Source organism: Amblyomma americanum, chromosome 10, assembly GCF_052857255.1.
Source record: "Amblyomma americanum isolate KBUSLIRL-KWMA chromosome 10, ASM5285725v1, whole genome shotgun sequence".
Lineage (NCBI taxonomy): Eukaryota > Metazoa > Arthropoda > Arachnida > Ixodida > Ixodidae > Amblyomma > Amblyomma americanum.
In genome coordinates, this window is record NC_135506.1 from 86,969,260 (window position 1) to 86,983,077 (window position 13,818).

At 45.3% G+C, this 13,818-nt stretch overlaps 1 protein-coding gene across 2 annotated transcripts in view; it reads left to right on the plus strand.

Moving 5' to 3' along the window:
* Eogt (EGF-domain O-GlcNAc transferase) overlaps nt 1-13,818 on the plus strand; it is a 160,429-nt gene that overhangs the window by 92,275 nt on the left and 54,336 nt on the right. For both annotated transcript variants that reach the window (XM_077641228.1, XM_077641227.1), the window contains exons 4-8: nt 158-266; nt 4,732-4,832; nt 9,615-9,719; nt 11,234-11,340; nt 13,624-13,727. In XM_077641228.1, coding sequence (XP_077497354.1) covers nt 158-266; nt 4,732-4,832; nt 9,615-9,719; nt 11,234-11,340; nt 13,624-13,727 — 526 coding nt within the window. The remainder of the gene's footprint in view (nt 1-157; nt 267-4,731; nt 4,833-9,614; nt 9,720-11,233; nt 11,341-13,623; nt 13,728-13,818) is intronic.

Below are 13,818 nucleotides of genomic sequence, written 5' to 3' on the forward strand. Positions count from 1 at the left end.
CTTTTTGGAAGCCCTGCTTCACTGATGCAGCTGATTACGTCTATAAAAAAAGCGATGCGGTTTGGAATGATGATTTCGCCATGCTGCTTCGGTGTGAGTCATTGGAGCAAAAGCATGCAGCAGTGCCAACAGCGACCTTATTGTCTTTCTTTCTCAGGGCTTCAAACAAGCAACAGCAGGAGGAGCTATTCTTCAACCAGGGCGACTTCGGCTTCATCCGTGAGCGGAAGAAGACCCTCAGCATTCTGTGTCGACCGCACGTTCCGGTGAGCGGCTGCGTCTCCCCTGCTTCCTTGCTGCAGTCACAGGCGAGCACGACATAAAAGGGACGCGCTTTACTGAGAGTATGAGGTACTTTAACGAGTGGAGACATCTTCAGAGGCGAGATCTGTGTTGAAAAATTAAGAAGCCGTTCTAATATTACTTTTGTCTTGCTGTTGCAGTGAGCATTTTGATCCATAGTGATTAATTGCATCGGTAAGTCAATTACATTGAAGAAGATTCTATCAGTGCGGTAAAAGTAGAAACAAGTTCTAATCTAGGTCTGCTTCTTCCCGTAGTGATATCAGCATGTGGCTTTAATAAGTGTCATGCTTTGTATTGTGGTGTGCGAATATTCTTAAATTTAGAATACTGAATCAACTATTCTCGTATTTGACTACTCAGACGAATCAAATAGCATATGCCCAAAATTATTCGAAACAAATTGAATATGCCCTCAATTTATCGAATACATTTGAATAATTGGCACGAAGTTCGAATAAGGCCTGCCGTATTTTTCTTTTATCACTATTCCGAAAACGGGGACCGTACATGCTACATTACCATGCTTCCAGTATCGGTATGCATGGAATGGAGGGTTCAGCGTCATGGTGCGGTCCATTTGTGTGGCTGCATTTGTAACCCTCACACATGGCCTCAGAGAATGGGTGACATGGCAGGGCCCAAGCAGGCTCAGTAAACTTGGTCTTTTTGCCTGTCCTCGGAGGCCATACCTCGTATGCAAGTTCTCGCCCGTCTCATGCACTGAGATGTGGTGCTAGTTTATTGTCTTCCATTATCAGCAGCAAAAGGTACTTTTCCTATGCTCATAACATGACAATGATAAAGTTAGTACTCTGACTTCATGTAGCTACCCGCCAAGTGGAGATCAGCATTGTGTCGTTTAACAAATATAGCTATAACTGCGAAAGTAGCACTTCGCTGTTCCTCACGATTGCTCATTCAGTATTTGCACAAGTACTAGTGACTATTGTCGAAATATTAAATTTGTATTCAATTTGATTATACCACTATTCGATCTGTATTCGATTTGGTTTTTCAGCTAAACTGTTATACTCAGTTTGGTAGCAAGGTTACACTATTCATATTTGATTCAGTTTGAAAAAGGTACTACTCGCTCACTGCTAGTTTTGTATTCTCTTAATTTTGTGCAAAATAACCTATAAAGAACACTCGTATGTAGCAGTGAACTTAAGTGCTAACGTACTACAGAACATCTTGGGGGTGCCTAGAGGCTGAAACACATACCGGCAAAAGCCAGGCAGCTCCAGGCATTGGAGATGACATGTAAACATTCTGCTTATTGTGGACGTCCCCAAATAAATTACACCATAGCAAAATGACATGCCAACTGCCATTTTTCATTTTTTTCCTTGTGGGAAACACTTGTATTTCTTGGTAAACTTAAAGGGACACTGAGGAGAAATTTAAGTTGGCTTGTATCGATAGAATACCAGCTCCTGATCACAAAAACGCCACTCTTACTGAAAACAAAGCTTTTGTAAGGTAGAAAATAGCAAGAACCAAAATACAGGTATCGCCGCCACAGGCCAATCTCGCAAGTACAAGCCTGGTGACGCCATAGGACAAGAGACGCCACCTTGGAGGAATTTTCCTTCCTACATGAAATCGCGAATCTCTGAGGCTGACAAAGGAAGGTTGCGCGGTTCAATGTTGAAGTAAGTTTTGTTTTAAAACCGATAGTGCACTTTTATCACAGAAGGAAGGCCGACAAAAGACAACCTGAATGTTGGAAGCAAAGAAAAGCGATGCTTGGCGGTGCCACAGGCCGCCAGGAGAGTTTCGATTTTTTATGGCGCTTCGCATCTATGAGCTTTGCGTGCCCCGTGGTTTTGTTTTTGATGCGCCTCGATTTACAAGCGCCGAGCAGCAGAGGAGCTCCAAGTGCCGCTTCAAGGAGCCTGTTAAGGCTTGTCAGATGATCGCCACGGTCGATGAAAAACTATGTTGGCACGATGGTCGGTGATCGTACAAGGTAGCACTTGTGTATTCGTATGCTCGCCCAGCGAAACATTCCCAGCTGTGCCAGTCAACTTCAAACTACTTAACGGAAATCGTTTATTAGGGACAAGAGACAAGGTACAATGCAGTTAAGAAAAATTGCTGATGGCCTAGCTCTGTTAGGCCAGGATATACCTAGCGAAAGCGCGGAGATTTCTGCATCAGAAGAGTGCATTCACTAGATGCGCCTTTATTAATGGCTGCAACTTGAGCCGTCGTGGCGGAGTGGTAGCGTCTCCGCCTCAAAAGCCCAAGGCCCTGGTTCGATTCCGAACCTCAGCACAGGATTTCTTTTTTTATTCAGTGAGTGTGCGGGGGGGGCTTTCAGTGGCTCCCATAGATGCCGCCACCGAATACGTTGGTTAGCAGTTCAGCGCAGGCTCTGTTCAGGGGCGTTTATGCTCCGGCGTAACGCGTGCGCTGCACGGCGACGTCACGTTGGCCAAAGCGAGACCCTCTATACTCAGACTGTGCTTGACCGCCGACGCGTTCGGCAGCTTCGGCGCACTCTGACCGCACTGGTGGGGAGACTTGGAGCATGTCTCTATTTCGCGCCGAGTGCGCCAGCCGCCGCGGCCCGGCCAGACTGATTCGGCTCCGCGGCGAGGTGCGCGTTCAATTCAATACCTTCGGCAGTTGGGTGGAGGAGTTCTTTTCGAGCTCGGCTAACTTAATCCACTCACACGACATGTCTGAAGGTACATGCAAGTGGGCGAGAGAGCCTGATCCAGTGGACCCTTTGGATCTAGCGGAAGCTGTTGAAGCGTCCTGCGCCAGCTTTAGTTTCAAGCCGGCAACTTTAAACGCGACCGCCCTCGAGCACCCATCCGTTTTTTGTGGCAAAAAAATAAATAAATAACTTGGCTCTTGCAACCATGGGAGATCTCGATGCCGCCTGCTGCTTTGTGCAACCGCGCCGTTCAAGGAATCACAATCTGTTGGCCCCAAAGCCCCGGTCAGCCTCCGATGGGCGCAAGACGCCGACCTTGTCCTGGCCCCTCGCAACTCCCCGCACTGTGGTTATGATATTTATTTTTCAACGGCTGCTCACTGAGGAAGGGCGAAACGACCCGCCGGAGCCTAACCTAACTGTGCTCCCTCAAAAGCATCGCACGCTCTGTGAGGCTGAGGTCACTGAAATGCAGGCCGGAGTTTTTGCGAGAACTACGTCGTCCGGTTCGGGAACGGGATCCATCGTAATGCTAGCAAGACGCCGGTGCAAACGTAAACGAAGCGACGGTAGCGACCCCCGATAGATGCCTTCAACGTGCGGCGGCGGTAGATTTCATTTCGGCAGCTGCTAGACCACACCGCTAGCCGCCAGAAATCACGGAGTCTCCGTTTACGTCACGTTTCACGTCACTCCGTCCTGTGACATCATAAGAGTTCTCCGTGACGTCATAAGAGTTCTCGAGTTTGAATCGGAGCGGCGGGAAAAACTTTTTCTACTTCAAATCCAAATTTCTTTGAAATAAATGCATCTTTCGCTCCCGGAAAAGCGGCAACAAAGCCATGAAATGCCGAACGGTCAGATTTTGCTAACAAAAAAAATTTGATAGTGTTCTTCTCAGTGTCCCTTTAAGCTTCATTTAGGATTTATCTTAGACAGTGAGACTAGATGTTCTTGACAAGCTCCATGAAATGACTCCTGTGTTTATTCAGTTCTGCCATTCTAAATTTTTTGGGAATAAATGGTGTTCAGCTAGTCATTCCATAGACCTGGCTCAGCCTTCAGTGTTCTGCAGTGCTGACTGATTTTGTGGATTCCAGTTATTTGGGCTTGTATAATATTTGGGCTTTGTTGAGGAACCATCATGCTTCTTATCGGAATGTGGGCATATGTGAGACCGATATTTGTGAAGCTGTAGAGCCAGGAAGTTTGGACATTCAGACTGAATTAGTCGAGAGTAACTGTCACCACGTTGTGCTCATCCAGAATATTGAAGTCATGAGCAACCGGCCATGTTGTGTGGGTATGGTGAAAGTGTTACTTTGGCTCAAATTAATGCTAATAGTATCACTTCTAGAGAGAACATGACGCTGGGCAAAATTATTCTTTTTTTTTTCAAGTGGACTTTTTCTTGCAGATTTTGTGGACTGTTTAATCATTCAGATCATTTTCCGGGTGCTGCAGGGTCCGACAAAATCAGTAACTGTTATGTGAAGACGTCAGTTATGCGTTCAAGATTTTCGTAAACATCACAGGTTGAGCAGGTGGTGTTTAGGAATTTTTGCAATTTGATGTGGTTGAGCTTGATACGGTGTGATGGGAACATGTGACAGGTGTGCCAGTTGTAATACGTACAAGTCTCTCTTTGCATTCTGGCAGGTGCCACTTGCATGAACTTCAAGGTTGCACCTTGCCTTGGCAGCGAGACAGGCGAGTAATTCCTTAGTTCCTGTTGCACGATATCCCTGCTGTTGCAGGGAGCATCGCTGCTGGAATGTGTCCGTCACATGGAACTCTGTCGAGCCAAGAACATCCGTCTCGACTTTCAGCGGTTGCTTCACATGAATGGACCAGTCAAGTGAGTCCCCCAAACTGGCAGAGGTGCATGGAAATTGGATTGGTCAGCCCTCTTTAATGAGCAGTTGGTCAAGGTTTGGATATGCTTTAAGCGTCGTGCAGGTTATGCAATGCAATGTTTACCACAGTAACAGGTTTGAAGAAAAGGGCAAGATGATGAATATTTTCTCCCTCTTCAGCAGTTGCTGTTTTGTTTTTATTGCATATTGCGGAGTCTGGCTTTCTTTCCCGCAGCAGTCTCTCTACATTTCTGCACTGAATCTGGCTCTTGCAAGTCTTTTCTTTCGAACTGTTTTTTTTCTTCTTTTTGCGGTAAGGGTTGTGGGGCAGAGTTTCTCAAATGGGATTGGTTCTGCAGCAGCCTTGGTTTTGTTGGAATGTTTTCTGTGTTCACCGAGTACCTAGAACTCAGCATGCCTCAAGCCCAACTTTTGCTTTCATGCAGACTACTTTCGGGACTAGTCGTACATTAATTGCTCATAGCCAACTTTTTCACTATGCAGCCAGTCACTGGAAATTGAACTTGGCTATTATTTAAGGGGCCATGTGTCTGCGTAGTCTAATCTGCATGCATGTCAGGCAGGGAGGCATTGAAGCAAAGACACACAGGGTTCTCCAGCATCATTTGAGAGCCAGTGGGGATTTCCCAACCCATGTAATACGAAATAGGGCTAGGGGCACAGTCTGTTACTCTCAAAATTCAAAGTACTAATGACAGTTGTATATAGGCTCCTTTTTAGAGTGAACTCTGTAGAGCCAAGTTCTCTAATTAGCTTAGTGATCCGAGACATAATGCGGAAATTCTTATATCCACAATACCATTGTGTACCATTTTGTGGTCAAAGACAGTTCAACAGAGGTGAATGCCACGAGAACCACATGGCGCAGTTAAGCAGATTTCTATCTGCAGACCTGTAAGAAGTTGTTGATGGCTTCGCATTGAAAGGGTGCGTTATTCAGAGTGCCATAAGATTTTGGTGGTTGGGAGGAGGTTACCGCAGGGACTCGGTTAGTCCTCGGGAAGCTTTGCAGAGGTGTCCTGTGGTGTGCCAGAAAAATTGTTTCTCAAAACGGCTGAACCCACAACTGCACATTCTGGGCAGAATTAAAGAAAATGTAATTTGACTATACTTCTTACTTTACGCCTACAATATTGTTCTTAATGTATCTGATATTGGGGACACTTCTTTTAGACTGAACTTCTGCCGAAGTAAAGACTGGACAGGTTTACTAGGTCATGTCAGGCTTATCTTAGAGGAAGTTGGTTGCATTTAAAGTAGTCGGAATTAAAGATTGGTTGTTATACGTATTTTCCTCTGTGTAAGTCGAATTTTTTTTCTGGATTTTTCATTGGTGCGTCTTATATAATTGCACAACTTATGTAAAGCAAAAAATGACATGCCGCCGCGCGCCATCTTTTGCCGTTTCTAGTAGCTATCTTTAAAAATAAAAGCAATCTGTAAAAGAAAAAAAAATTGAGTTGTTACAGAGCCTTAGCGCAACGTGATCTGCTACCGTGATCCGCGTCTGTGGGGACCTCACTGTTTTTGCACAGTGGTTCATGGTAGCGGAACGCAGTTCGGACACTGCTAAATTTGCCTATTCTTAAAACATTATCCTACAGATTGAATTATATAATCTCGCAACAACCGGACAATGCCGCACCGGCACGAAGCGCACGCAGCCATTACATCCAGTCCATCCGTATTCTCGAAAGTTTTGATTTCAGCGTTGCATCTGTGCGGCTTTGCATGCGTGTTGTTCTTGCTTAACGTGACACTACCTGCAAGGCAAAGAAGCCACAATGCAAAGTTCAGTTCGCGTGCTGTCGAATATGCGCTGGAGAACGGGAGCTGGGCAGCCGGGAGACGGCTCGATGGACATGAAAAGATTGACTGGTGCAGACCTTCAAGAGTGCACTGTTCGATGAAGTGAACCAAGAAAGGCAGACTGTGGAAAGAAGGCACACTTGTTAGAGCTCAAGGATTGTCTGAGCACGGCAGCTGCCACAAATGTGTATTTTTGTTGCATTTGTTGATGAAGAGATCCTCAGTGCGTTTTTCTTGCACTTACCAAATGAACAGGTGTGTTTTGTTCACTGCTGTGACTTATGTATGATTTTTTTTCGGAAAAAATGCCATTTGGAGTTGGAAGGGGTGCGACATATGGACTGGAAAATACGGTAAATTGCATTGTCTTGAGGATGTCGTCAGCTGCAATTATAGCCTTTGGTTTAGGCATTATAAGTCATTTTGCAAAGTGGCAAGTCTTGCAAAAGGCCTCACTTACAGTTGAAATTTGATTTTATGATGTGGAGAAGATGTTATTCCCAATGAAGCAAACTGCTTTTTAAATTTAAGGCAGTTCTTGATCTAATGGCCTGATTTAGAGTCTTTGTATGTTTGCATCTTAATGTTGTAACAGTAAGGTAGCTAATGTCACAGTTTTTTTTGGAAGAATACTGTATAAACGTGCGTAGGGGTCGCACTTTTTTTTTTCCAGATTTGAGGGCTAGTTTTTGGGATGCGGCCCATATACGCGAAAATAATTTTTTTTCAAGTAAAAACACACCAATCAGGAAATGAGCGGCATTTATTCTACGTTCAATCATCACTCGCAGAGTATTCAGACTGCGAGCTGGTGCTGTCCGCTGTCAACGCGCAGCCGTTGTTCTGCGCTTCCATCACTTAGCAGTGCAGCTCTTCTTCCAATTCGGGAAACTTGCGCGGCTTGCCTCGGAAAGCATGCTTTTCCTGCCTGCCGCACACTTGACGTGTTTGACAGCAAACTCCAAGCCGTGTAGCTATTAAGGTGTTTGCGCATCGTGCCAAAACTGCAATGCTCGGCGGCAGCACATGAAAGCCACAACTACGGTGAACTAACACACTACCACAACTCTCGTGCCTTTGACAGCCACAAGAGGCTTACGGTGGCTAGATGAGTAGGTGGGCCGACCGGCATGGGACAAAGCGTAGTTCTACACGCCTGTACTTCGTGACAACAAATCTGGCGCTGCTGTTCCCTTCCCAGTGCTTGCGTGTGGATCTTCTGCTACTCACCGCGGTTGCATTTGGCTTTTCGCTCACCTCAGTTTTGGCTCACAACAATACTTTTTTGTGTTGACTATCTCTAGGCACTACCACTGAAGCAGATACTCATTATTTGGCAATGAAACGCTTAAGGTAAGAGACAGCAGCTGCTTTATCTTCTTCTGTTTCCATCAGCTCTAGCGCAATGCAGTTCACAACAGACCTAGTGCTTTATAGTAAAAAAAAAGAACCTTACAGCCACCTTTAAAACTGTCAAGGAAGAGGCCTAAATTTTCATTGCTATTGTGCCATGGTGTCCCATATTGTTTAGAAAATGTGGGTTGTCCGCCATCTGGCTAAGTAGGTACTGCACTCTGCCTTGTGTGTGAATGCAACTTTGAGCAGCAGTTCATCGAACATGCGGTACTACACATTTGTCATTGACGGTGATGCTTTTAGGCTATCAAAGTCATTTTCTACGTGGCATGCTATGCAGCCCAGAGGCTATAAGGAGTGCTAGCGTTTTTTGGGGCCGGCACTCCCGTTGTGGCTGTGGACGCGGCCACATGCCAGCCTGGGTGAAAATGGAAATCTCCTACTCCCACCTGCTGGTACAAATATGGACACCTTTGCGACTGCTTGCACGTTCGCTCGCTCGGTCAGAGTGGCAAGTTTGCATCACCACTTGGCTATTTCCCGCGGCGAGGGTTTTCCCAAGGAATGGAAATTAGGGGAGATGGGGGAGTGTTGAAGGCAGAGGAGAAGCGGTAGTCATTTTTTTTTGTGTCGTTGATGTGACGCATAACATTTAATTATGACTCTAACACTCATGAGAAAGATGACAAAAATTTGTTACGAATCAAGGGGGTGCCTTAGTTCAGAAAGACAAAGGGGGGGGGGGGGATCACTGCTCGCAGCTCAAAGGTGCCGTATGGAGATCGAATGTGAGCAGCATATAAGACCAGATGACAAATGGTGTCGGCAAGCCTCAGTCGCTCGCAAGCCTTCATTTCTTTCATGGCTATAAGGCCCCCTCCCTGAAAAAAAAAAAAGGTGCGTGAGTAGCATGAGGACGCGTAGACTGCATGGACACCTCCGTCATTATTTAACTACAAGTGCTGATAAACACTCCTATATGTCCATGATTTCCACGGGGCCATGGGTTTATACGAGCTGCCATGTAGGTTACTCGTCCAAGAGAGTACTTGGTGTAATACTAGTTTATAGCACGGTTAAGGAATCTGTGTTAGTGCCTTTAACATAAGGGGCTTCATTCCATCCATACTTATGTTCCTTTTAATCCATCATTGTCGTTGTCACCATGGGCATAGTCTCTGTGTGCAAAACATGCCAGATGCTGACTGTGTGCTGCTGTGAATCAGCCTTTACCTTGCTTTAGCGCGATGACGTTAAGGCCTCGTCCACCTGAAAATCCAGTGTCGGTGTTGTCGGTGTCGGCTTTGTGAGCGAAAAATCACGGACATGGCTCTGGCAGGTGGTCCCTATAGAGAGCAACCTAGGAGGCAGCTGGGCCACCTAGGTCACGGGACCTTGCGGCACCAGCAGGTGGGAGTAGGAGGCTTCCATTTTCTCGCAGGCTGGCATGTGGCTGCGGCCACAGCTACAACCCTGGCCCCTCCTTTTCTTGCTAAAAGGAAACAAATATGCTTGACTTGACCTGAATATTGTTTTTTTTTTTGCCCAGCATTGTGCAGTGTGCCTGTGCATTCTCCCCTTTACCTTTCTTGTCGCAGGTACCGGGAAGACATATTGGGCCGGGGCCTGGTTGGTGGCCACTGCCAGCTGGACAGGGACTCCCTGCGCCTCGAAGGGGATCACAGGAGTCCCCTGCAGTCATGGTGGGTTTCTGCACTGCCATGCCTTCTTTGGCTGTGGAACTCAAAGGGGCCCTTGCGGTCAACTCCTTGCATATTTACAGCAACAGCTGTTAAATGCCTGCTCTCCGGGTTTGGCGTCATTGTAGTTGGCGTAGCTCAAGGTTGGTAACCATGGGGAAGGAGTAGGAGGAGGGTCTCCATCAAAAGATGAGGGCATGGCGAGAGCGGGGTAATGAGCAACTGGAGTCGTTGCCATGGCAACCACCTGTAAAGTGGTTCCACAGCCAACTTCTTTTCTGTCTGTATTTTCTTTTTCCTTTCTTTTCTTTTCTTAGCAGCCTATGTCAGTGTGTGGCATTGAAGGCTCGTTTATTCGGCTCCCTGGGGCTGGCATTGGTTAATTCAGTCACGCTCCCCTCTGGCATACTGAAAAGTGTGGAGGGCACCTGCTAGCGGAGTTCGCAACAGGCATGCTTTGGAAGGAGTGAGATAAGAGAGCAAAGACTGTGACTAGTTGGCATTTCATCATAGAACAGGAATAGAGTTAAATTGCACAAAGGGACAGGGGGTCCGGGACAGGGAGGCTCTGGCCCTGGCCCTTTGCGCAATTTAGCACTATTCCCGTTCTAAGACAGCACAGTAGAATCTTGACGATATGATCCCAGTTGATACGAATTTCGGGATGATACGAATTCATAAGATGCCCTGGCAGAGTGCACTGTATGCAATGGGCAGAAATTTGGATGTTGTGAACAACCCCCACCCCACTGTGGATGATACGAATGCGGAAGCCACGACTGCAGCCTCAAGCACCAAGTGCTTCCCTGTGCATCGCCAATGTTACGAGTCCCCCATTTGCATGCGGCCTTAGATAAACCCCATCAGCCGGAAAGAGATGTGTAAATTCTGCACACGAATTTTGTTCATTTTTGATGATATGAACTTCGGATGACACAAATGTTTTTTGTGACCCCGTGAGATTCGTATGATTGATGGTCTACAAAACACATCGCTACCCAGTTGGGCACCTTTGGCGTGTTCGGAGCAAGGGGGAAAGCTAAAATCGAGTGTGTTGAGGGGTGGGCATAGGTGATGGCAAGCAGTGGCAAATAAATAAGGGAGTTTAGTGGGACTTCGTGTCACATTCCAAGGCAGTAGATGTACCGTAGAAAATACTTGTGTACCATAATCAGCTGAGTCAATATTTTGATCTGGGCTAGTTGGTTCATTGCTATAAACTGATTAAACTAGTGCCGAGGAACAACACAGCGCCCGTCCTGTGTTGTGTGTGTTCTTCTCGCACCCTCGGACCTACGCGCTGCTTTAATCTGTTGATTATAGCCGGCTTTAGTCTCTGCAGAGGCATAAAGCAAGTAAAAGATAGAGTCTCAAAAAAGGTCACTCATCAGGGACTCCATCACATTGAAACATGGATTTCTGAAGGAAAGAGCCTCTGGAATGCTCTCCCTCTTCTGCCTCTCACTTTTCCCCTCTCCCTCAGTGGCTTCTCTTGGCAATGGTGCACTCCCTGACAGGTTTGCAGAGCTGGAGCACTTTGAACAACTCTCGGAAAATGTTGCTGACGAAGACGGCTGCGATGTCATTCTGGACAGGCCAACTGTTGTGATGAAGCTGGACGCCAGTGAGTGCTTTTGTCATTCCGGGCTTTTGGTTACCTTGGGAGGCTACGTGGTTCATTGCAAACAACACTTCCAGACACTTCTAGACAGGATACATGGCAGAATTCAAAACACGTGGTGATGATCATGGTACACATGCACTGAGCTTCGTGTCAATCTGTTTTAATTGTGAAAAAAAAAAAATCTTTCTAAAAAGAGTTTGAACTGAACAGTCAAGTGCCATGCAGACAGTTTTTTTCTCTTGATCATGGCCGGCTGTGTACATAAAGGGTTTAATGCTATTAAATCCCTTTCTGGCCACTGTCATCCTGCTTGTTGTTGTCTTACATTTTCATGCTGAGAGAATTTAAATGGTACTTGGCCATCACTGTGGGGGTGGTTTTGAGAACTGCATCAACTATTCGAAGCTGCAATGATCCGTGCATCAGTAGTCTATCTGTCCATCCAGTGGATGCAGAAGTGAGGTTTTTTTTTTAGGGCCACAGCAAGCCCGTTCAAATTTAGCCGGTACTAGAAGTGGCTAGGAACCTTTTCGTGTTCATCGAATTCATTTCATTTTCCTTTTTTTCTGCATTCAGCCCGCATGCATTTCTTGGTACGCAGGATAAACCGAGCCTTGAGTAAAATAAGCTTTTGGGCTAGTTGGTTGCATTCTTGTATCATAACTGCAGCAATGAAACGTGGTCACATAGAGAAGAAACACAACATACGGATGAACGTTGTTGTAATGTGTCTTTCCGTGTGTTGTGTGTTTCTTCTCTTGTTTCTTTGTTGCAGTTATGATAAAAAAAAAAAGAGCAAGCGGACAAGCATACTTAAATTTTTTTGCCCAAGTGTGCTGCTTGCCTCTGCTTCTTGCTTTAGTCACGACAACCGCATGGCCAGTTATAACGTGACCATGGTGGGTGTCGACTTCACATAGCTTCTCTCTGGCCCAGTTGCTTGGGCGTGGAGGCAGGAACTTTGTTCTTTTGTTGCGATGCCTGTCCAGGGCCCCTTTAAGTGGGGACTTTGCTTTCAAATTGTAAAAGAGGACTAAAAATTTGGTTGGAAGTATCTGTTATCATGACTTGTTTTCTATGCTGTCACGAAATTTTGTCGTGCTATTTCTTGTATAAAATTTTCTTCTGTGTCTAGACATGTCTGCAGCTACTGTGTTGAAAGAATTAAAAATTGGTGTTTGTGTAAAATAAGTATAAACATGACTTGAGCTGCAGCTTGGTAGTGTTGATCCAGCCTTCTGCCTTCTATTGCAAAAATCAAGGGAGAAATGTATTGTAAGAAAATATTTTCTTGAGATATAAGAATTAAATTTCATGATGGTAGTCATAATATTATTCTAATATGCTCAAGAATTTGTTTAAATTTATTTTGAGAAACTTTGCTGAAAGCCGCTCTTCCCCTTAACAAAGGATGCGGCTTTCAGCAAAAAATTTATTTCTTGATGTTTTTACATTAAATCTTTTAGCATTTAGAAATAATTCTATGGCTGTCACAAAATTTCACTGTTCAGTATTCAGAAAATCGTTTCCTAATATATATTTTTCACAAGTCAAGACATTCTTAGTCAAGACATTCAAGAGATGTCAAGGCACTCCTAGAATTTTTTTTTCACAATGTGCAAATTTTGGTTTTGAATTTTGCAATGCAGTGTCTGTTAACTTATCTAGAGTGAAAAGAAATTTCAAATTCACAAATTTACGAAATAAATGTCTAACCTACACTATGGTTCTAGGAACTAAACTGCACATGGAACCAGAGAAGCAGAATGTACTCGTAGTGGGCCGTGTGCAGCGAGGAAGTTAGAGAACAGGGTAATTCCAGACCCTGCACACTGCGCAGCTTGGCATTGTTCACCGAAAGGAGCACCAGTGTCAAACCGTGCACCGAAGCCAATGAATTATCTGGACAAATGCTCCATGGAGGCCTCCGCCTGAGGAGAGATAAGTTTGTTACATGTTTTGCATGGTGCCCAGCCTGCTATATCGAATTGGTACAGAAGAGTTGAGCAACGTTACAAATTGACATACTCAGCACGAAATGTCCAGTGGGTTCATTGGGGGTTCGTTGTATTCCACTGTAGGAAATTGTACTTCAATAAAATGAGATATCACACCTACTTCGGCTTATATGAGAGCCTCAAAAGGGAACAGTAATCCCTTCATTATGTCCAAAATTTCATTATATACTATACACCATTTTTGTATAGCACGGTCTAAATGTACTTTTTTTCATGCAGTGAATTAGCTCTTAGTTCTGTGTTATGTTTGTTTTGTTCCCAACAGTTGTCAACATGTACCATCACTTTTGTGACTTCCTCAACCTCTACCTGACGTTGCACTTCAACAACAGCCTGGCCGGCGATTTCGACATCCTCATCTGGGACACGGTGAGGCTTGCTTGCCTAACTTTGATGCACACTATACATGATCACCAGTGGTCACTTGCTGTCACAAAAACTGAAGTTGAGGAGGCTCTCT